This window comes from Sturnus vulgaris, chromosome Z (assembly GCF_052056855.1).
Source record: "Sturnus vulgaris isolate bStuVul1 chromosome Z, bStuVul1.hap1, whole genome shotgun sequence".
NCBI lineage: Eukaryota > Metazoa > Chordata > Aves > Passeriformes > Sturnidae > Sturnus > Sturnus vulgaris.
Window position 1 is genome coordinate 53,034,209 of NC_142283.1, and position 24,855 is coordinate 53,059,063.

The 24,855-nt window shown below is 36.9% G+C and overlaps 1 protein-coding gene across 5 annotated transcripts in view; it reads right to left on the reverse strand.

Annotated features, from left to right (window-relative positions):
* UHRF2 (ubiquitin like with PHD and ring finger domains 2) overlaps positions 1 to 24,855 on the reverse strand; it is a 78,643-nt gene that overhangs the window by 10,984 nt on the left and 42,804 nt on the right. For all 5 annotated transcript variants that reach the window (XM_014876149.2, XM_014876075.2, XM_088155875.1 and 2 more), the window contains exons 5-9: positions 20,391 to 20,500; positions 12,245 to 12,431; positions 8,800 to 8,923; positions 8,295 to 8,402; positions 4,772 to 4,876 (exon numbers count right to left, since the gene is read on the reverse strand). In XM_014876149.2, the coding sequence (XP_014731635.2) occupies positions 4,772 to 4,876; positions 8,295 to 8,402; positions 8,800 to 8,923; positions 12,245 to 12,431; positions 20,391 to 20,500 (634 nt within the window). The remainder of the gene's footprint in view (positions 1 to 4,771; positions 4,877 to 8,294; positions 8,403 to 8,799; positions 8,924 to 12,244; positions 12,432 to 20,390; positions 20,501 to 24,855) is intronic.

The following is a 24,855-nucleotide window of genomic DNA, read 5'->3' on the forward strand; positions in this document are numbered from 1 at the left end:
CTATGTATAGATAATACAGGATTTTCAAACCACCTACAACAACTTTTAACTGAGAGTCAGTATGAGATTGGTAAAGCTATTATTGTCTGAAGAGGATCAGAAAGCAGAACTGAAGACAATGGTTCAACAGTTAGAGAAAATATATGGCAAAAGGAATTATTGATGTCTCTATGTTCTTGAACAAACAAAATAGCTGTCAAAAAGCCTATCAAAACAGTCTTATCTTTTCCCTTCCCTTCTTCCTGCATTCTCCCCACTTTCTTACCTTAAAATACATAATTGCCATTTCTCTTCTGCTTTCCACAGCTAAATTCCACTTCCTTGCACCAAAACTGTCTTTCAACAGCTAGTAAGTATTTGCTATTCTGTCTTCTCTTAATGCCTTCTGTATGTGTCTTTTTCTTATGTTGTGTCCATAAAGTTATTTCTTAACTGTCCTGTTTGTAAAGTGTGATCACATTATAGAGCAAATGAACTTCAGCCACAGTAGCACTGACCCAGTATCTCATACTGAGGCATGTGAGTGGAAGACAAGTCTGAAGCTCTAGCACTACAATCCAGTCAGCCTCAGAGAGCCAGTGCACGCAGTCAGTCACTTGTATTAAATCATATTCCACCATACATATTGTTATATAAGCAGTTGTAAGCCTAACAGAGAAATAATGTAGAATGAAGAAAGTAAAATTTTGAATTCTATTGAATCATTTGACCACATTATTTCCATGGATTACTTTTATGCACCAGCTGACAGAGATATTAGCTATTTCAAGTTACTAGAATATCAGCTACCTCAAGAGACCTCTCAATTATTTTCTCTCTCCATTAACACCTCTGCTATGCTCAGATTTCAAAGATACAAGAAATTCCCAAATATCATCACTTCATCAATCCTTCATCAGTTTGACCTCAGTAAAATGTAATTAATAAAAGGTGAATTTGATTATATGATAAAATAAAAAAGCACCAAGCCTTTTTAAATGAAGTTATTAAATCTAAGACAATTATTATCTATCAAACAACTACATTTGAAAGCATTTTCTTTCCCCAGTAGTAGGGATATCTGAAACAGAACCATGTCATCATTCATCTCCATTAAACTCTGTACCTATAAAGAGCTGACAGAATTGGCCTATCTGCCCATTGTGTGATTTATTTTTGATAAGTTCTTGGTTTAATACTGCAATAAAAGGTGCCAATTGAAAAGGAAGGGATAACGTACAAATTTCATTTGTAAATCAGTAAGAATCCCTTGCACTAAGTGGAGAATACATCATAATTGTTCTTGCTGAGTCCTTCCCACAATCGCCCCTGACAGCAAGAACCTGGTAGTTTCATGGCACATTCCACCACAACAAAAACATGTCACCATTTTAGTGTTCACTAATCTACATGGCTGAACAGTAAGAAAGACAGCTTCAAAGCAGAAAACAGCAGAAGGTGGCTAACTGGTGATGGAAATAGGGCAACACTTCAAAAGATCAAAGTCCTAGTTAACTATGGTATGTGAATTCCTTTGTGAGGGTTTTCTTTCTCCTTTCCATGCAGTGTCCAAAAACGGTGGATTACCAGGCTTTTAAACTGAACATTAATATGTAAATAATTCAGGCTACCCAGTGTGGATTAATTATCTCTTGTTCCATTAAAAATCCATTCTGACTTTGAACAAGGCTTACCAAAGACAGAGAGTCTTTTCAGGTCAAAGGCCTCTTTCTGTAGTGGGAGTTTACTTAGGAGATACAACAGCTTTTAGAAAGAGCATTTTAAAATTATGGTTATATTTGGCTATCAGCTGGACATCCAAAATTGATCGGTTTTTTTGAAGGAAAAAAAATCCTGCAATCTGTATGACTAATTTAATTAGCCTACTGTAATTCTAGTTAAAGCAACGCATTTAAAATCTAAAAGACATGTTTTTCATATTAGACATTCATTTAATGAAGTGGTTTGTGAATGCTACATTCCAGGCAGTGAATGGTTTGGTATAAAATATCAACAAACCTAAACAATATTGCCTGAGGTCCCCTTTGAGTCATTACAGTTGTTATCTTTTGTAGTCTCAGAATCTTTTGCAAAAAGATCCGGCTGCTCACACCAAATATTATTCTCCAAGAGATTCTGAATCTCAGTTCAGAGATTTCCCATATGATCCTATGTGCAACAACACTTACAGAATAAATAGTTTTGGTTGGATTAAACTAGAGCACACAATTAATTTACCATCTTTACAACACTACCTCAACCCAGCAGAAACATTAATTTCGAAACTTTTGACAATAAGCAGCAGTTTCAACTTGATACATAAAAACAATGACACAAAATAAGAAGGCAAATTTTCAACACAAAAGTTAAACCTCTTCAGCTGCTTGATTAGATAAACAAATCAGAATACGTTTATCATGCATTGTGATTGCACAATCAGTAATAATAGTTGAGTATGTAGTGTGTAAATGCTAATCTGTTCTGAAATAATTCTTAAATTATAAATTACTGAAAGACTTCTCAATTTCTTCAGCTAATGCTCCTTTTATGGTTACTAACAAAGCAATACCAGGAGATCAGCAACATTAACATATTCAAAATAAAAGCTAACTATAGGTAAGCCATGTAACTTGTCACTAGAATTCAAAGTTACCCATTTTCAGGATTGAGATTAAGATGCAAATATTTTATGTGCATATAGTTAGAAATTATGATAAAGCACGTTGTGCAAAACAATTTCACTCAATGCTCATTTTTTAAACTATGACTGTACCTGTTCTCAATCTTGAGGGTAGATCTGACAGAACTGATAAAATTTGTTATTAATGAGCACTCCAGTACATCCAGAGTATCCGAACTTCAGTAAAACTGTAGGCAATTCTGGGTGTCTAGGATTATAAGTTTCTAAAGGCATGGCATTAAAATGCAAGGATCTAAAAGCTAGACAATGAACTCTCTTTCCTGCAATATGTTTTTGTAATTACTTTACTCCAATGTGGGCTTTGTTGCATAAAGTTTATAAACACTATAATATTCCTCCAAGATGAATTGATTTCTCAATTTTATAAAAGCTTACACATGTAATCTTTGCATGCATCTTTATTGCACCATTGAAATTCAAGTAAGAGTCACCTCTCTTTTTTGGTACTCATACAATAAAATTAATAGATGTGAGCAGAGGTTTACTGTGTATTTTTTAAAAATAAATAAATCTCAAATTTCACATCTCAAATTAATTAGATACTGTATTTGATACTTATAAGTACATTACTCGATTTTTCTGTGCGTATTCTTTCAGGAGTTTTATCTCAACCTTTTTCAAAAAAAGCAGGTAAAATGGAAATAAATTGGAAGATAAAATCTGGCACATGAAAGAAGAAGAGAAGAAAAATTAACTTCAGTAATGTAACTGGGAAAAAAAATCCCTTGCATTATTAGTTGAAAAACAGAAAAAACCTGAGGTGCATATAAGATTTTAGGGTATTTTCTGCACCATTTCTCTCCTACTATGCCTTTTCAAAAGTATTTATGTCTTTATGATAGTACTTAGGTGTCTACAAAATCACATAGTCACAACATCACTTAGGTGAATGGAAAAGGCATAGAAGGATCCAATTAAGTTTACTGCATTGTTGGAATTGAATAAGTACTACCTCAGAAATAAGGGGACATCAATGTCACCCAAAAGAATAAAGAGAGGAGTCTGCAGCATCCCAGCGTAGCAAATAGAACCACTGTGAAACAGTGTTCTTGAGTCTGAGAGCCTGGGCTGGGATAGACAGTAAGGACACCATATCCAAACACCAGTCCTCATGCCACTTGTTCTAGTAAGAGGAAATGCTCTGCAGCAGCAGCAGCAACAGCAGCAGCAGCAGCAGCTGGTAGATGCTGTTGGCAAAGGATGTAATACATTCTGATGCTGTTTCATTCATATGCTTACTTATTTTTCTTCAGTGCCCTTTTCCTTGTGATTGACAGCTATGCACATTTTAAAAAAACAGGATTGCTTACTGCATTACCCTTCACCTAATCCATGACTCAAAATTCCACCTGATGGACTGGAACTGCAGTAAGGGATGTACCTTGTGTAAACATAATTTAATAGAAGAAAACTGTAATCTCTTAATAAATAAATGTTGGACAACACCACAAGATGAAAAGTTAAGCAGTTACTCTTTTGTTTAGCAGCATAACTGCTTCTATTGCTCTATTTAAATGTTAACACCAAAGTACAATTTTTTCCAGCATCCTTAGGGATCATAGTACAAGATTCTGAGACTTTGCTAAGAAGTTCTGAGAGTGCTCATTAGCAGGAGCCAAGAAACTTCAGAACTTCATAGTATCAAGCCACATATATCTTTTATTCTTGCTTCATTAAGATAAATGTATCACATATTTAGAAATACTCTTTAGAATGTAATTAAATTGTGACAAAAGCAGAACATAAAACATAATATTGCACATAATTACTATCAGATTCTATATGACACTCAATTCAGACTCTAAAAGTATACTGAAATGTAACTACCCTAAACAATGTAAAATCCAATGGCAACTAACATTTTGCTTTAATGTAAATCTGAGCATAAGCATTCTTTAAGATTTGGTAAGACTTTTTTCCTCCAAAATACTAAGAACTACTTAATTTATCAGTAGTAGCTGGTTTTTTCCACAGTCATATCTGCCTAAACATCAGTTTTACATTAAACACCAAATATAATTCTATATTTACAGACATTGATACGTTTGATGCATTAGAACAGCAGGACCATTGCTTGCATGAATGACATACCACTTCATCTTCAAATCCCCCAGCTAGTACGAGTGAATAAGCTCCATCATTACTGCGTCCATGGATTCCACCAACATGGGGCCTGTGAACACCTGCTTCACTCACCTGGGAACAGAAAAAAGCCACTTTATATCTATTTTTAAAAATATCTAGTCACCTTACAACCACTTTTTTCTGCCCAAAATATTGTACAGAAGTTTCTGTGTCAACAGTTAATGTGAGACTGCTACTAAAGGTGTGAATTCCACTGTTTCTTCAGGAAGAAAAGCTAAAAGTAAGAACACCCAGAAAACCAGCAGAACAATGTAGGTCTGTAGTGACACTGAAAATGTAATGGTACAGTTTCTTTGGGGAAAATCTCCAAGAATTTTTCCATAAGCAGTATCTAAAACTGTACTCACTGCTATACTCTACTTGCACAGTCATTTAGAACAATTCAAAGGAGAAAGAGATCTACCAGTTTGGCAACATTTTACCATCTTTAACCACGGAATATCTCAGCGTAAAGACCATTTTGCCAAGGACTTTTAAGGTAACACCCTGTAAATGTAACCAGTGGAGAGGAATATTAACAGCCTGCCCAAAGAAACAGAAGAAGCCATTGCAACACTAATAGGATCACAGATTATTTCTCCAATCAGGATAACTCTCCGTAATAAGTATTCAAGTAATCTGCAATCTGACCACCTGAAAGGTGCAGGTGTAGCATAATCATTAAAATCTGCTGGAGCATCTCTCCCACAAAAATTCATTTAATAATGGTTTCAAACTACTGATTAGAAAAGCCCCACAAACAACCTTTACAAATAAAAAGAGAGTATACATTTTCTCAGTATGTTATGCAAAAAATACTGTTGGTAGAATGAAGGTTTCCAGCATAAAACCAATTACACTACTTCTAACTTCATATCTTTTTCCAGACCTTGATTTTGCCTGTTTTTCTCATTCTGCTTCTTGCACCCCTGAACTCCTTTTCCCAACTTACTAATTCCATGGAAGTCTATATTCTTCTGCTATAGCCTTGAAATTTCATACCACAATACATCAGAGATCCAGCTAGTAAAAAATGCACTCTTTAACAACAGACTAGAGCTGTGCACAGTAATTAAAACTATGCAAGGACACAACAATACTTCCCTGCCCAATTTCTCGGGATCCAGCTGTCTGTGGCTGACTTCCTATTCTGCTGAAAACTACTGAAAAACTTTTTGAAAACTTTACAAAATTTGACATTATGATTTGTAAATTTGACATTAGAGAAGTACGTATATCGGTCCCACTTTTTTTATACTGTACATCATTTTGTAGTCATCTATGCCCCACAAAATTTTCTACATTTTCCAGATGAATGAAAACCATTCCATTCTTTTAATTGTCCTGACTGTTGTTCATAATAATGTATTTTATTTTCCTGACCCTTCATTTCATGATAATTTAATATTTGATTTCTTTTTCTGATCACTATTAAAATTACATATTTTTCAAAATTAGCCATTAGAATATCCCTTTGCTAAATAACAAAAATAAGTAGCTGAAAGCCAGTTACAAATTACACACTTAGAACTCTTCCCAGCCCCATGTTTGCTATCCACAACAACTTAGCACACTCACTTAACTTTATCAGTTATTTGCCAATTTTTCCAGACCATTTATCATTGAATTAAAAGGCCTCACTATTGCGTCTCTCTTTCCTGTTGTATCAAATTTAATTCATTCTTCCCTCCCCTCTTTTCATTTCCAGGTTTTATCAATTAAATTTAGGTTTCTGGTAGGTGATTCAACACAAAGATGAACACTGATAAATAATTCATGCCAAAGATGCTTTCCAGATGCTCTCTCCAGAAGTAACATTAGGCAATTTTCTTCTAGAGAAAAAAGAGTTTGTGTAATAAAAAAACTATGCAAATCAGAAATAAAGAAGTCCTCAAATTCTCATACAGTCTCTAAATTCTCATAGATTTGCTGAGACAATCTCATTTTGCCATAAAAGAGATTAGTTCACATGAGAAACAAAAGTCTAGTTTGACTTTCTATGTGGAAAGAATTTAAGTTTTTTAAAAAACAGACAAAATGCTTAATTTGTACCCAAAATAAATTAATTGTGCACAAATGTCAACTGTCTTCTGGTATTTAGTCCATAAATGTAAAAAAATATATATATACACACATACATCATATATATATATAGCATATATAATGTACATACTATATATATTATATATATATGTAAGAAATATTTTTTACAGACTTTCTGGTGAAAGCAGCACTCTAATTATGTTTCTTTTTCCTTTGGGTATTAGAAATACTTGCATAGCATTACCTTTTGTCTTACCAATAGAATTCCTAACAAAAAGGTTAACTAGTAATTCCAATTACTATTGAAGCAGTGAAAATAAAAATTGATTTTGATACTTTGATTTACTTAAGTGATTTTAGAAAGCTCTCTTACTTGTTAGACTTTACATAATCTGGCACCCAACAGAAAGAAAGTAAGTGACGAAAAGTTCATAAAACAAATTAGAAGAGACTTTTGATTTTTGGCTTGTCCCTCCTCAAGTGGTTTAAAACCCCCTGGTTTTATTCTTCCCAATATGACAGGAAACATTCAGTTCCAATCACTTACACATGCAAGAGACAAAGAACTAACTGATTTGAGAAACAAAGAACTATGTATTTTCATCACAAAAAACAACAATAAAAAAATGAAAGATAACCGAAAAATCATTGCAATTGGATCAGGCTGGAGCAAAAGGGAGGAAGTCTGTAGCTTGCTGGACACTTGAAAATCAGAAAAAAATCAGTACTGGCACAAAATCCAGCTGTCCCATCCTCCCTGCTTTGTTTTTTCTTGTCCCGTTGAGTATTGGCACTGTGCTTATATAACCAAAATGCAAAACGGACTGGGAAAATTAGCCCCCAGTCTACTCCAGACAGGATTATCTTTCTGTCAGTTTTTTATCAACCTAGTTTACCATAGAGCCTAAGGAATATCTGAAACAGAAAATGAGACAGTTAAACAAAACCACCAAAAGTTGAATATACAGTGAACTTCAGTAGCAGTAGAGCTTTACACTGGTTTAAGCGGTGCATCAGCCTAAAAGCAGATTCGGACATCCATTATATATGACCAAAAACACCTACAGAGTCAATTCACAGGGATAACACAGAATGTTTTCAAGATCTGCAGTCTACACCCCATGCATGGGATAATCAGTTCATGTGAAGAAAACCTCAGAAAATACTTAACTCTTTTAACTTAAAATTTTAACATATGGAATATATCTATCATAATTCCAACAGACTTTTTACTAAGTTGCATGTAAAAAGTTGGATTAAAAAGTTGGTATGGTAAAATCAGCATAGTTCAACCCTCACTACTATCAGCATCACTTCTAATATTGGAATCATAATGTATTTGCCTTACTTAGTGCTGGCGAAAATGGCAATTGTCAATTGAAATTTATTTTGGTGCCCATTGTCATTCCTACTTCCTTCAACTACAGCTAATATTGAAGCAACATACCTGAACTCTGAATTTCCAGGTTGTCCCAACAGGAACACCAGGTATAGGCCCATAATGATTTGAAGGAACAATAGTGCATTCCTTAGTGCGACCAACACAGGCCATGCCCTAAAAATACATCAGACAAAAGTAATCAGACAAATGAATTACAATATTGAAGACTATTTGCAAATTCAATGCAGAGATCACAAAATCTGCCTATTATAACAAACACATACTTCAAAATATGCAAACAATTTTTAAAAGGAAAGTTAAATTAAGTAATATATGGTTATGGGTTTGGGAAGGGCATTGGGGGTTGTCTTTTTTTTGTTGCTTTTACATCTAGTCACCTTAATAATCTTTCCACTGCTTTAACTGCCAATACACAGCAGGCAGGATTAAACATTGTGTTGATGGCTGTGCAACCCAGTACTGAATTTTGTGTAGTGCACATGTAAGCAGAATTATAGATGCAGCACATACATGAACAATCAGAGTAACAGCTATTTCTAAAACACACTACCTTTCCCCAGTCTCTCTGGCTTTCAGTACTGGCAGATGGCATCTTTGCTTTCTTTTTACTCTGTTTGAGCTTTTCTCCAGCCTTTACAACTTCATTAGAATCATTTTTGCAGGAAGGACAATACCTAAAAAAAGGTTTTAGTAAATTCTCAATTAACTTCATAATAATGGCAATACATGTCTTGTAGCCAAAATAGTGTCCATTTGTTTATTTTGACTGAAAGTTTCAAGCTAGCAAGCATATACCAGTCTTAAGCAGCTGAAGCCTACAGCTTAAAAAATGAACTCAACATGAACAAATACTGCCAACTTTCTTTAAAAAAGGGCTTTTCATTATCTTTAAACGTAGAGTGCTAGTCACAAAACATATAATTATTTTTTCTCATATGATATGTGAGAGGTTCCTATGTCTCCTGTATATTCTCTTCATTTAGTCCTCCTTAATTTACATAATGTAAAGGAGAAGATAGCTGAGATTAGAATATGCTGCTAACCAGTACTCATGGTCTGTTTCTGTGTCTGCTCAGTCTGTCCTTATTTTTTGCTGGTAGTGCAACAAATTTCACTACAGATTGCTGAATGTCAAACACAGCCAAGGTATGACATAATGTGTACAGAAACACACACACTCTCACTCATTCCACAACTCTGAAGCCATTTGGAATATAATGCTGAGGCTCACTCCAACTAACATTCCAGTAGGAAAGCAGAGGTACTAGTATACACTCACTACAGCAGAGAGAGAAAAGGAGTACAGTGGTCATTCTGCTGTTTCCAACAACATTCTTATCCTGGTCCAGGAACAACAGTACAAAGGCATTTCCATGTTTCTGGCTCCCATAGGCTGGATTTGGTCCATATACCATTAGAGGAGGAAGCCTGATCTACACTTACGTTGATAACCTCATTCAGGTAACAACAACAACTACTACTACTACTACTACTACTACTATAGTTTGTGATTTATTAAGTTTTTTATGTGGATATGAATAGAAGAACTAATGAATAAAGTTCACAGGAATAGATTTCACTATCTCAATAAAGGTGTTGAATCATTGAAACAACGAAGCCATGTAGATTAAAAAACAAAAATATAAGATGCTGAAATTGTCTGACACCGTGACTTGGATGGATATTACAGCTACTTACAGAAAAAGCATGTAAGACCAATTAAAAGAACAAACATGACATAATGCAAATTCGTAAGATGAATCAACCAGGTGAAGTTACATGGTGAATTCCGTGTTTCTTAACAGGGTAACAATATTACCTGAATATCTTTTACACTGAATCTTGTAGGGAATATTAAATACTGTTTCACAAAGAGAGTGACTTAATCTCCACAAGATAAATTAATCCTTTCCCAAACTGAAGGCTTAACCCCTGAAGAGCGTTTGCCAGATTTTACACTATAAAAAAGTGAAATGGAAGTATTTCCAATTCTAAAGCAAACTGTTTCTAAATTAAGATTCAAATAACGATGACTCTTTGCTAGTATGCAAGAAGAAGGGAGGGCACAAACTTTTCTTCAGTAGGAGATGCTGCTTTGCCCAGTGCAAATGCACTTCTACATAATGACAAGCCTTAAGACGGTATGGGGCTGGTGACACTAAGCATCCCAAAACCAGTTCACATAAGCCAGGTCCACAACTGTTCTTCTACCACCCATGACTTCATCCACAGATGCAGCTATCTACTTAAATATATAGATCTTAAGACTCCTATTCTTAGTTACACAGTGAACAAAAACAAACTAAAAAGCTTGATGGCCATTTTCCAATGAATTTTAATTATATGAATTAAACTTCTGGAAATTCATTATTACATTGAGGCCATTGGTGGGAGACAGAGAGGACATTTCTCTCAGACATCCTTGTGACAAAAAGCCTCGTTTATTGTTCCACACCTCCTTTACAGGGGCTTCACATCTCCTGTGCTTGCACGTGTTGATGGTTATTGGTTATTGTTGGTGGTTATTGGTGTGGATGGTTGAGGTCTTAACACTGCCCAGCTCCCTGGCCATGATACATCTGCATTTAGGGTGAATGAGGTTGGCTGAGGGCCCCTGTGTAGTTTTGAATCCAACCAGTTCTTGTTCACCCAGGGATCTTTTTATGCAGCTAGGGCTAGCCTGACTGGGTTTCTAATTATGGCCAAATTATTTGCCCAGCTACAGACGAGCTGTGCTGTGACAATTCATAATTTGGAGAATGGACCAAGACTGGTTCTGGAGAGGAGGAGGTGTTTGTGATCAAAAGGCTCACCATGACCCAGCCACGGGCAATTGCAGCTCAGAAAGCCAACCCTCATCCTGGGCTGCATCCAAAACAGCGTGGGCAGCAGGGCCAGGGAGGGGATTCCACCCCTCTACTCTGGTCTTGTGAGATCCCACCTGCAGTGCTGCATCCAGCTCTGGGGCACCCAACACAAGAAAGATATGGACGTGTTGGCAAGAGCCCAGAGGAGGGCTGTCAAGTTGATCAGAGGTCTGGATGCTCCACTATGAAGACAGGCTGAGAGAGTTGGGGCTGTTCAGTCTGGAGAAAAGGCTTTAAGAAGACCTTAAAGCACCTTCTAGATAGTTTAGATTTTAGCGAAAAATTCTTTCCTGTGAGGATAGTTGCCCCATAAAGCAGGCAGACTATCAGGCACTAACCAATAAACATTATGGAATCCAGTAAGGTGTAGGAGATTGAGTGATTAATTTACAGAGAATGTTAAAACTTCCAAAAGATTTACACAGATTTTTACATAAAATATAATCACAAGGTTCAAAGAGATTCCATGCAATGTATTCATAGACATCTAAGACATTTAATGAAGTCTATGGAAAACTTTCTTAGAATAAAGTTCAATTTATTACTCATTTATAATGGATTAGCATCTCAAGTAAGTCATAGACAGGTGATAAATATGAACAGTGTAAATTGTAGACAGCTAATAAAGATGAAAGTGTAATTACGTAAGAAATGAAGAGTGGCAATGTGGTGGTCCTTCCATAGCATGAAAAATGAATGTAGTAGAGGCAACAAAGAGCACAGGGGTAGCAGCAGGAACAGAGGATGAAGGGGCAGAGAAGCATGAGCGTAAGAGAATTGCTCAAGCAGTGAAGCTTTTAAAAAATGAAAAGGCTGAGGAACAGCAACTGTCAATAAATACAATCACATCAGGTAATGTCACAGAAGATCATAATGATCATAACGACTGAAATGAACATACCAGTCTTGAAATTTCATAACGGCCATTAAAACTTACTACCAATCAATTGTGAATGTTTTAAAATAATTATCTTGACAGAAAACATAAGCTTTATATTAAGTAGATGGATGAAAACACCCCAGAATTTAAAAACATCTTCACTATCTTCTCTCATGAAGTGCAAATATCAAAAAGGTACCATGTATAGAATGTCAGTATAGGTAAGTAAATCATCCTCATATATTTACCAGTCTTCATCTTCTGGTATCTTGCTTAAAGGAGGGTTCAGGCAGTATATATGGTAAGCCATATTACATTCATCACACAGGAGTTGCATGTGAGCATCCTGTTTGCCACCACACAAGTAACACGAACAAAACCGGCACTCCTTATCTGGATCAGCCCTACAGTGCTTGCATTCAGGACCACTTTTTCCTGTCAAAAACAAAGAAATGTCAAATGCCATGTATCTCAGAAAAGTGCATTTCTGTATCTAAAGGAATAATTACTTCTGATTATGAACACTACTCTCTTCAAAATGCTTTTTTCTTACAATGAAGTATTTATCTAGGCTTAACAAGATTTCTTCTGGTGTATAAACAAGCCACAAAAAACATGACTAATCATCAGCTATTCTTTATTTTCTCCTGTTCCCAAGATGCACATTTTCCCTAAAGATGGAGCTTTGCTGTCTTTTGAAGCTGTACAGCCTATAAGATCTTCCTTGTAAGTTCGCTTGGATAACATAAGCAATAAAAGTAAAAATTTCTCTCAGGAGTTCTGGATACTTTCACACTTTTCCTAAGTATACTGAGAAGAATTTGCAAAAATCCAAGTGCCTTTCTACTGAAGAAAAGCATGCCCTCCCAACTGAATAGACTTTACAGAGAAATTGATCCATGCAGTTGAAAATTACCAGTGTAAATTTCTCTGAAGAGAAATTCCAGACTGAAAGTTTTGTAAGAAAGGGGGACTGGAATGCCAAACATTGTGCTGTATCTGCAGTCCTTCTGGAGTACTTTGAACAATACTTTTATCTTCAAAGGCAGAACCAACTAGACTTGGAGTGGGAAGAGGATGAAATTTTCATTAACAAAGAAGGGTCAGGGGCTGCTGATGAATTAAAAACTGACAGGGGAACAACTGTGAAATGCCTCAAAAGTAGCTTTTTCATCTAAAACGCTGACACAGTGGATAGCCCTTTTGAAATGTATGTACACTAGCATATGTAGCATGGGTGACAATCAGAAGACTTGGAAGTGACTGTGCAAATGGAAAGCTATGGTCTAATCCCAAACACCGAAACTCGGTAGGACAAATCACATGACTGGAGCACTCCAATTGACAGCTACAAACTGGTCAGAAGGTTCAGACAAGGAAGGAGGGGCATGCAATTTGCTCTTTCTATGGACTTGATTGCACAAACCTTTCTTTGAAAAACAGCAATGAACAGGTCAAATGAACAGCTTGTGGTTGAAAATCAGAAGCCAAGCCAATAAAGGAAATCTCATGGTTTGTGTTTATTGCCCAGCTCAACTGAGGGGACCCTGTTGACAAAACCTTCTTACTCCACCTGCAGGAAGCATCACTCTGGCAAGGTTCTGATCCAGCTGCAGGGATTTGTCAGGACAGTCACCTGGCATCTGCTGGAAAAGCAGCTCAGCAAGATATAAGCAGTCCAGGAGACTCCTGGAGAGCATCAAGGAAAATTTCTTAACCCAGGTGACAGAGAAGAGTTACTGCACTTGCTGCTTACCATCACAGGTTAACTAACTGGAGAGGTCAGGATCAGTGGCTGCCTGGGCTGAAGTGGTCATGCCCTGGTGGAATTTGTGATCTCAAGGGTTATGGGCCAAAGAAAGGTTAAAGTCAGTATCTTGAATTTTAGAAGCCTGAAATTTTTATTTAAGGAATTAGGATGGAACCCTCTGGAAAACTGCACAGAGGGGGAAAAAGGAGTGGGATAGAACTCTCAGATCTTTGAAGAAATTTTTCTTAGAGCCCAAGATCTCTCAATTTCCACCAGTGAGCATTCAGATAGGGAAGGAAGAAGAGCAGCATGGCCCCGTAAAGACCTCCTGGACAAAGTGAAATACAAGAACGAAAAGCACTGGGTGTGGAATCAGGGACAGGTATCCTGGGAAGAAAAGAGAAGTGCTGTCTCGTCGAGGAGTGACAATCAGGAAATTAGGAAAGCTTAGGTATAGTTGGAGCTGAATTTGGCAAGAGATTGCAAATAGTAAAAATGGCTTCTATAAGCATGTTGGTCAGAAATGGAAGATTAAAGAAAATGCACACACATATCTTCCCCTCTGTCCCCCCAAAACGGGACAGAACTAATGACAATTGAGAGGGAGAAGGTTGAGGTATGCAACAATTTTGTTTGCCTTAGTGTTCATTAGTAATTGCTCTTCCCACATCTCTTAAGTCCCCAAACCTCAAAAGAGGAACTGGGGAATTGAAGTCACTCCTGGTGTAAGAGTAGATCAGGCTCAAGATCATCTGAGAATCTGAACATAGATAAGACCTTTGGACCCAAGGAGTCACATCACAGGGTCCTGAGAGAACTGTTTAATGTAGTTGTTAAACCACTCTCCATCATATAAAAAGTCATGGACTCACATCATGTCTGAAAATCAATGGCAGTCAGGCTAAGTTCTCAGTGACTGGAGAAAAAGGAGCATTTCAATCTCTTTTAAAAAGGGTAAAAAGCAGGAACCTAGGAATTTTTGGTAATCAGCCTCATCTCAGTGCCCACTAATCACAGAGCAGACACTCCTGGAAGACAGGTCAAAATATATGGAAGTCCAAGGGCAGGTTGAAGACAACCAAAATGGTTTCACCAAGGGCAAATAGTTCCTGATTGGCACAGTGGCCTTCCACCATGGACAGAATGTATCAGTTATCAAAGGAAAACTATGGATTTCATTTACCTGTCTGTAAGGCCTTTGATTTGGACTCTCATAATATTCTTCACATAAAATCATAGAATTATAGAACATCACGAGGGGATCCACAAGAACCACTCATGTCCAATCCTGGTCCTGCAGAGGACATCCCAAGAATCCTTCTGTGTTGTGAGAGCATTGTCCAAAATCTCCTTGAATCCCTGCCAGACTTAGTGCTGTGATCACTTCCCCGGGAAGTGTTTCAAGTGACCAAGCACCCTCTGGGTGAAGAACCTATTCCTGATATCCAACCTAAACCTCCCAACACAGCCTCAGGCCATTCCCTCAGGTCCTGTCACTGGTCACCAAAGAGAAGACATTAGTGTCTTGGTCTAATGCTTCACAACCCCTTATATGAAGAAATCTTTCCTAATATCTAATCAATACTCTCAGGCACATGTTATGGTTCACTTCAGTGCCTTCCTGGTCCTTCTTGGAGTGAGGGTTTCAGAACTGAACACAGGATCTGAGCTGTGGCCTCACCAGTGCCAAGTACAGGGGGACAATCCCTGCCCTGCTCCTGCTGGCCACACTAGTGCTGGAACAGGCCAGGATGCCATTGGCCTTCTTGGCCACCTGGGCACTGCTGGCTCATGTTCAGCTGCTGTCACCAGCACCCCAGGTCCTTTTCCTGAGGGCAGCTTTGCAGCCACTCTGCCCCAGCCTGTGGCACTGCCTGGGGTTGCTGTGACCCAAGGGCAGGACCCAGCACTGGCCTTGTTGAACCTCACACCACTGGCCTTGGGCCATGATCCAGCCTGCCCAGATCCCTCTGCAGAGCCTCCCTGCCCTCCAGCACATCAATGCTCCCACCCAGCTTGGTGTCATCTGTGAACTGACTGAGGGGACACTCAGTCCCCCCCATCCAGGTCATTGATGAAAGTATTAAACAGAACTGGCCCCAGTACTGAGCCCTGGGAACACCACTGGCCACCAGCTGGATATAACTCTATGCACCACCACTCTCTGGGCCCAGCCATACAGCCAGGTTTTCACCCCATGAGCAGTGTGCCTGTCTGAGCCAGGAGCAGAGACTTTCTCCAGACGGATGCTGTGGGAAACAGCGTCAAACGCTTTAAAGTCCAGGCAGACAACACCCACAGCATTTTGCTCAGCCACGAAGTGGGTCACCCTGCCATAGAAGGAGACCAGGCTGATCAAGCTGAACCTGCTTTTCACAACCCCCTGCTGGCTGGGTCTGAGCCCCTGGCTGTCCTGCACACTCGGGATGATCTGCTCCATGCCCTTCCCCAGCACTGAGGTCAGGCTGACAGGCGTGTAGCTCCCCAATTACTCCTGCCAACCACTGCTAGGACAGGTCCAGAGGAGGGCCATGAAAATGATCAGAGTAACACCTCTCCTATGAAGAAAGGCTGAGAGAGATGGATTTGTTCAGCTTGAGCAAGAGAAAGCTTTAGGGATACCTTTTGGTGGCCTTTCAATACTTAAAGGGGGTTTATAAGAAAGATAGGGAAAGATTTTTTACTAAGATCTTTAATGACAGGGAACAACAATCATGACAACAAGAAGCAGTTTTAAATTGAATGAAATATGATACAAGGAATAAATTTTTTACTGTGAGGATGATGATACACTGGCACAGGTTATCCTGAGAAGGTGTGGATACCCCATCCCTGGAACCTTTCAGGTTGAATGGGGCTTTGAGCAACCCAATTTAATGAAAAAGACCCCTGCACATGGCAGGGGGGATGGACTAAATCTTTAAACTAAAACCATTTTTTGAGAAGAAGTTTATGATAAGAAGAACCTGTTTGAATAATTGCTTTTAAATAAAAAAAACTTTAAAACTGAAGAATATAAAAGAGTCGCTGAAGAGGGAAGATTCCTGCTGCAGATAGGTTTAGTGAGATGTACTGACTGTAAAACCTGAGAAAAAAACATGTAAAGCTACCAGCAGTGACTATTTTGCAAAGTCTTAAAGGCAAAGGTACACTCAAGCATATACTTCTAAAAAATCTCCAAAATCTATGAGAATATTGCTTCTAGTAAAGTGCATCCTAGAAGACTTTTCATGCTATCCAAATGGAGGTAATCTTCTATTAGTTTGAGACTTCTCTCTCAAGGTTCGTTTGAAGAGAAAGGAAATTTTTACAGGTGCTGATGAAAAAATCTGAGGGTTTTCCAGCATAGCTACATTAAACTCACAGTCTGTGCAAGGTGTCAACACTAATTCAAGTCAGAGTATTAACAGTTAACTCCTTTGAAAAATTTTAAAAGTGATGACTGAGCACTTCCTATGGAAATCCAATAGTCTACCTGATCCAATAAATAATAGACAACATGAAATGGCATATTTTTCTGTATCTCTAAGCACCACACATTGTTTAGGCCTATGTAATTAAGTAGTTTCAGTTACAAAACCAGTTTCTTCGGTAAAAGGTTAGTAGTATTTTTTTAATAGGAAAAGAGAAAAAAATACCTACATATTTTAGCTTGGTTAAACAACAGGTGAAGTTCTCTACTTTCTTCAATATACAAACAAACTACAAACAGTCATTTTCATGATATGGCTTTCATTTTTCACATTTCTGTTTTAACCATATAGTAAATCATATGCACCAACTATAGCTGCACTGTTGGTCACATGCAGACACATGCTGTTCACCTCAACCAATAATGCAGAGTTTAGTTGCATAACTAATTTTGCATTATCTTTTTTTGCAGAAGGAGTTAGCACAAGTTTGGATTCTGATGGAAGTAATATATGTTGTTACCTAGGTCTTATTTGCATGTTGCATATAAATATTTGTAACATATTTAAAAATATGTTGGTTCTTAGAATTTTTTATTTCTACTATAATTTTCCAATAGGCTTAGCCTTACTCATTCCCTCAGTTGTAGAATTTTACTTCTGCTAATTAACTAGAAAATGACTAGTTTCTTTTTAATTTTAACTGCTAAACGTATATTGCCATCACTTTACACATACAAAATCTAATTATTATGTGACCATGCTCAAGAAATGAGTTTTCTGCAGAGACAACCTACACTGTTTATCTGATGAAGATTATTTCCATAGCAGGCATTCTATCTTTTGACAAGGGCATGGAGAGTAGCTTAATATGGACAAAACATAGACAGTGCATTTGTTGATTGTGCTTACAACAAACTCATAGAATATTTAAGCCCAAAAAATGATTTCAATTTCATCTGCCATTATTGTAATGACATTCTGCATTTTTCCATAGTACATAAGCTAAGGGAGCTGTGTGTTTATAGATAGGTGTGTATATATATTTAATTTTCTTAATATACGGTACAAATGGGGTAGCCCAGAAGGAAAGGCTACACTGGTGGTTATAGCATACAGCTCAACTTATGTGCACTGTGCATACCTGAGCAATGGCAAAACAGCTGACCTGGCTGAAAAACCAGAATCATCTGAACAGGGTTGTGTGGTGAGCATTGGCTTCAGGAAAAAGAGCAGTTCAAGAAATAAGGCTGAATTCCCAGATCAATTTATTTTTCACAATTACACTTTAAAATATTATATTTATGAATGATATTATTTATGAAGGTTATAAACAATATGCTGAAATTAAGAAGATTTGGACCAGAAACAAAATGAAATAAAACATACACAGAGGTGGAAATCTCTACACAGATGTCAATATTTGGGCAGTTTAAGCAAAGAGGTTACAACTATCAACATTGGAGGGAAGGAGATGTAATAGATAATGAAGGTCTTGACTCTGAAACAATTAGAGTGGCAATCAGTGTACAAATACAGACTGGTGAGGGCACCCCTCAAATCCTGTGTTCAGCTTTGGATCCCTCATTCCAAGTAGAACATTGAAGTGCTGGAATACTCTGTGTCCAGAGTAGGGCAGTGAAGCTCGTGAAGGCTCTGGAACACAAGTCCTGTGAGAAGCAGCTCAGGGAGCTGGGGGTGTTTACCCCAGAGAAAAGAAGGCTCAGGTGACCTGAAACCTTATTGCTCTCTACAACTACCTGAGTTTGTAGCCAGGTGAGGGTCAGTAAAAAGGAAAAGAGGAAATGGCCTGAAGTTGGGCTACGGGAAGTTTAGATTGGTTATTAGGAAACCTGCTTCACAGAAAGAGTGATTAAGCACTGGAAGATGTTGCCCAGAAAATCGATGGCATTACCACCCCCGGAAGTGTTCAAAAAACATGTGGCACTCAGGGACATGGTTTCGTGATGGACTGGATGGTCTTCAGGGTCTTTTGCCAGCTAAGTGATTCTATGATTAGTAAATGATTCTATGCTGAGTAGATACTCATGTCAGACCAAATAACACCATTGTAGACAATGTTTTATGGTCAACAATAAGGTAATCACAGGGAAGAACTAAATGAACTGTAATCATTTTTTATGTCATTTAAAATGTTGCATACTTGCAAAATAAACAGTGTGTAAACACAAAACTATGTAGATTTTCAATTTTCTTACACTGCAATCTTATTAAATCAAAACATGCTTTAAGATACTGGAAAGATCTTTTAATGTGACCAAGAACAAAATAACAAAATAAAACAAGAGTGGATAGTTGTTGGGTTTTTTGGGGTTTTTTTTAGTATTCTAAGGGAAGTAATTCTCAAATAATGAAAATTAATAATGAGTTGAGAAATTGACTTTTTACTTTTAAGAATGCCACAGGGAATGGTATTTCCTTCTCGGAAAAACCGTGATTTTTAATTTTTTTTACAACAAATAAACATTATTCAGACTCATTGTCGTGCACTGAGAGCCACCCACAAAAGTTCTGAAAAATTGCATGGAGTCAGAAATGGAATATATAATTATATCTAATACATAATTGTAGACCTGCAGTTCAATCTTCAGTGTTGCTATCACAAACATTTAGCACTCCTAACTTATATATATTTTCAAACTTAGGACAAAATGTCACACTACTTCTTAGCTAAACTGCCACTAATTCTTTATTGTGATTGTGTGGAGGTTAAGGAAGTAACTTTTTTAGAAGATCATGCAGGGTCAACTAATCCAAACACTAATTATCTCTTTTTTTTTTTTCATGGTACCAGCAGCTTTAATGCAAAGTTCTTTATCTTTTTTCCCCTGACATAATGACAGAGTTAAAGTGTATTACTACCAAAGAATTCTATTTTTGGCATTAATTAATTTATTAAAAGCTTAAATTACATGTCAGTTGCAACAGCAGTTTTGGTGGCCTGAACACCTCTCTAGGAACTTAAATGAGACTGCAAATTCATTCTGCACTGTACATTTAGAGCATTATCAGCTGTTACTAGTTTCTGAATATGTCAAGTAATACAGCCATCTTATAGTAACTAATCTTTTAGAACAGAGATCTAAAAATTATTCAATGCAATTATTTTCTTGAACACAAACCAATTATTACTACTACCTCTGCATGCTGATATTTTCTAAAGAAACATCACTCAATTTGTGTTTATATTCAAATAATTTAAAAAGCTCATACTTTTGAAATCTCCATCCTCAAGTGTCAATGGATAGGCTCCTGGTTTTTCAATCTTGTACATTTCCTCTATAAAAAGTATTTTACAATCATTTATTGTGTCTTCTGGACCTCTGAAAAACAAAAGAATAAAAAGTACATTTAACTTAGTTCTTTGGACCTAGATGCTGTACTTTTAGAACCCTAAGCAATAAGATAAAGATAAGTAGACTTTTTCAACCACTGATAGGATACTTTATTTCAATTCACACACAAAAATCAGTCTAGCACTGTAACTTCTAAGAAAAAATAAAACACATATTTAGGGCTAGTTTAAAGAAAAGACTACTCCATTATCCTCAGACTGTCTGGCAGTTCAGTATGTCTTTATTAATAGTTATCCAACATGGCTTAATTCCACTTCTAAAACCTCTAAATGTTTTTATTGGCCAAACATAGAAGACCAGACAAAACCATAACCTCTGAAATACAGCATCCCAAACATTATTAGAACAGTGTAGTACCACAAACCAGAAATGTGACCAGTAAGACAGAATAATAGTTGGAACCCATAGAGCAAGAAAAGCAGCCGAAAAATTCAAAAGCCCTTCTATGACTTTTAACTGTTTCTCAACTCTAGAAAGTCACATACAATACTGTAGTGAATTATATACTTAATAGTCCTGCTAATGTCAGGTTTCAGTGAAAATTCTCAGTGATTAGCAGTAACAAATGCTCAAAGACTCAACAATAATGCCACAAGACTTCTAGAAAAGAATAAGAAAATACTAAACGTAAAGGTTTTCACTTACACTTATTAAATTATATTTGTTTCTGCACAGATTGCAATTCAAATGGAAACATATTTAGGAAGAAAACTCTACTCTCCATTATGGCTTAGAGCTATTTAACTTACCTTTCCCCCCAGCCCTGCATTATCACCAGATAACTAAAAAGCAGCTGTTAAAAGAGTAGCTTTTTATTATCTGTATTCTCTGCATGGTCAACAAGGAACGTGGCAAAACAGCATACAGCTTTAGTCAGAAAACTAGACACTTGCAATTCATATCTTTGGGAAACAAGCCAAACTTGACTTTAGTAGAATACTAGGAGTATTCTCCTAGTATTAGGAGTAAACTCCACTGGTGCCAATTTGAAGTATAAAATTACTTTTAACTACAATTATCACATTGTTTCCTTAAAAGATACCATGAAAAGATTTATAAGTTGGTTCAACAATGTAAGTGCTCCGAACAGTAACAGCAAAGGTTTTGTGAAGTATGCAGAAGCACAGTTTTATCATCAACTTTACTACAAAGTATCATCTCAAAAAATGTTATTTCCACCTCAGCGTTGAAGTGCAACATTCTTTTTTTAGTTCAGCTAAATTAAAAATTCCTCTAATTAATACTGTAAAACACAGATCTCTTGAAATAATAAAAAAATTAATACAGCTGCTTGGCATGTTTCTCTCATAGCACTGCAATCCTACTGACTAGCAATACTATTCTTTATATCTAAACAGTAGATATTAAATGGACAGAATTAATAATTTCTTTACTAGATCATAGTAGACATTCCTTCTTTTTTTTGCCCTGTATTTTTCCAGGACACTTAGAAAGCAACTTTCAGACTAAAGTTTTTCTAAAGTCTATTCAGTATTTGAACCAGAGAACACATTTTATTTTCTGCTATGAGTTACATAACAAATAAGCGAATACTCTCAAATAACATTACAAAGCTGGTATGTTCCAACAAATGTCACAGCTGCATATCTGGAACTACAGAGAAAGATAACTAACATTGTGAAAATGATGGCAAATAATAAATGGTTAAACCTTACCAAAGCTAAAATAGTCTGCTCAGCTAGTTGTTCATAGAAGAATAATTTCTCTGCCATAGTACATATTCAGTGCTTTAATAATGATCATGTGGTTTTAAAATTATGCCTATCTAAAAAAATTGTGTCTATATTATGCTGTCAAATGTATAACCTTTCTTCATTTCTTCACCCTACCATACCAAAAATGTGATTATGCAATATGCATAGTAAATGGGGTGTTTGTACTTCAAGTAAGAACTTTAAATCTTCTGAAAGAATTAAGTCCCAAAACAAAGCCAGATTTTTCAACAGAGAATTCCTTATGCAAACCTTCCCTTGAGATAGGTCAGTCAAAGTCAGAGAGAAACCTTCAACAGAACCTTCTTTTATCTGCACTTTCCTCATGCACATTTCCTTTTTTTTTTTTTTTAACCTTCAGGTAGCAAAACACTTCAGACATTCAAAATCACAGTTGACTACACATGTGACAAGTAGGCGTTACCCCGGATATTTCAAAAGCCAGCCTCACAGAAAATAAAAGTTGCTGGACAGTTATCATGCTTAAAAAACTTTATCACTTCTTACAGTCTGAGAGACTCAGTGACAATTGTCAGATCTCTGTCTGGAGATTTCTGGGTTTATCACTCTACCACACTGAAATTTAAAATATAGTATTTTAACACACACTGAATTCAAAATACAATGCTGTATAAAAATGGGGGGGGAGGAATTTCTAGAAAAATATATACAAAGTTTATATTCATACTAAGAATAATAATGAAAAGTGTCTAATGATGATTTATATTTAGGCTCCCTAAGAGCAAAACCTTGCTCACACTGTCATGCTTACCACAAAAAAAACCTAATTCACAGTCAGTCTCTATGGCTAATGTCAAAAAGTACTGTCCAGGTCACAATCAGAATAAAACCTAACAGAATATAATGTTGGTTATGGTCTCCAAATACACAAATTCACTTAACAAACCTGATGCAAATCACAAGAAAACCAGATTTACTATCACTTTCTGCAGCTATCTTTTAATATGCAACACTTGGTTTACATGCCTTGCATCAATCAGCCTTTATTCTGCTTTTGTAAAGTTTTCAGCTAGCAAGTTTCTATTCTGAATCAATAAACCATAGTTAAATAACTTCTTAAAAAACACACAATCTTTCAGTATTACCATTCAAAATTCTTGTTAGAACTTCTAATATCATCTCCTTAGAAGTGGTTGATTGGAGATTTGATTTTAAACAGGCTTGTTTCAAAGACGACTTCAAAATCTTCCCACATTTAGACATGATATTACATTGATAATCTGACCAAATTCTGCTAGGTTGCACTGAATTACATGGAAGTTCTTTTATTTTTTTTATTGCACACAAGCAAAAAACCAACGAGTATTTATAAGACTTTTTTTCAGAATATTCCAGACACATTTGTTTAATCATTAAAACAAAAATGCACAGGTACAAAATGGGACAGTATTAGCTCTGCTTTTAATTTAACTTTTCATTTATTACACAAGCACTGTAAAGATAAAGACACGTGACAACTTCCAAGCTATGCAAAGATTTTATTACTCACGTTCTATAACACTAATATTTAAACAACAGCAAAAAAAAATCATATTAACATTTTCTAGGCTATGTTGAGGATCATATTCTAATATGAATCTTTAATGCCTTTAGAAACAAAATACATATACTCCCAAACCTACAAATTCATACTATGGACATACACACAGGTCAGTCAGAATATTGCTTTTTTAAATGTCAGCAGTAGGTGTGACACTTGATGCATTTACAAAGCAATATATTATAGTTCATGATGTGAGATTCTGGAAGCAGAGACTTAGACACAGAGACTCCGACACAGAGACTCTCCTCCTTAGTCTGGGAGCTGTAGGCAGGTGGACATGAGAGTACTCGGGGAAAAGAACTGGCCTGAGAGAACAGCCAGCAACAATGTCAGAGGCTCAGGACTCTGCACACATCCCCGCTCCACGCCACCATCACACGGAGGCAGGGAGCCCGATCCCGTCCCAACCCCGGCCCTGTCCATGGTGCTGCAGGAACATCTCTGTCCCATCGGGGAGGGGACTCCACTGCTACCACCACAGCTTGCTCCCTCCTGTAGTCAGGACTGAGTCTGTGACTGGCACTAACACAAATGCTCAGTACGCATCTACAGTTTCCAAATCCAAGTTCAGACACATAGGTGTTAACACCTGAATGTCCATGAAGAACCAGGTAAAAAAGCAGGTCGATGACCCATAAAGATAATACACAGAAGGCTTCATATATGAAAAACAAAGATATTACAAAAGCTGTTCTTGGCATCACAGGCCATGGTCTAAGCTCAGATGGCTTTTCTATGTGTTTGCAGACTGAACTGCAGTGCACAGAAACAATGCTAAGGGTCTGTTCAAGACACCATTCCAAGGGTCTGGGCTAGTCAACAAGTTCACGCTAGGAAGAAGCAAAGACACAAACAGGTTAAACATTCTTATCCAGGTTTTAAATTATATTGCAATTTGGTGAGTAGATGAGGCACACACTCTCAACCAGAGCTAAGAGAGAGTTACAGGAGACCAATCTGTAAACCCTGCCAGACAGAGTGAGAACCTCAACTCAAAAACAAAGACATGAGAAGAAGCACTCCCT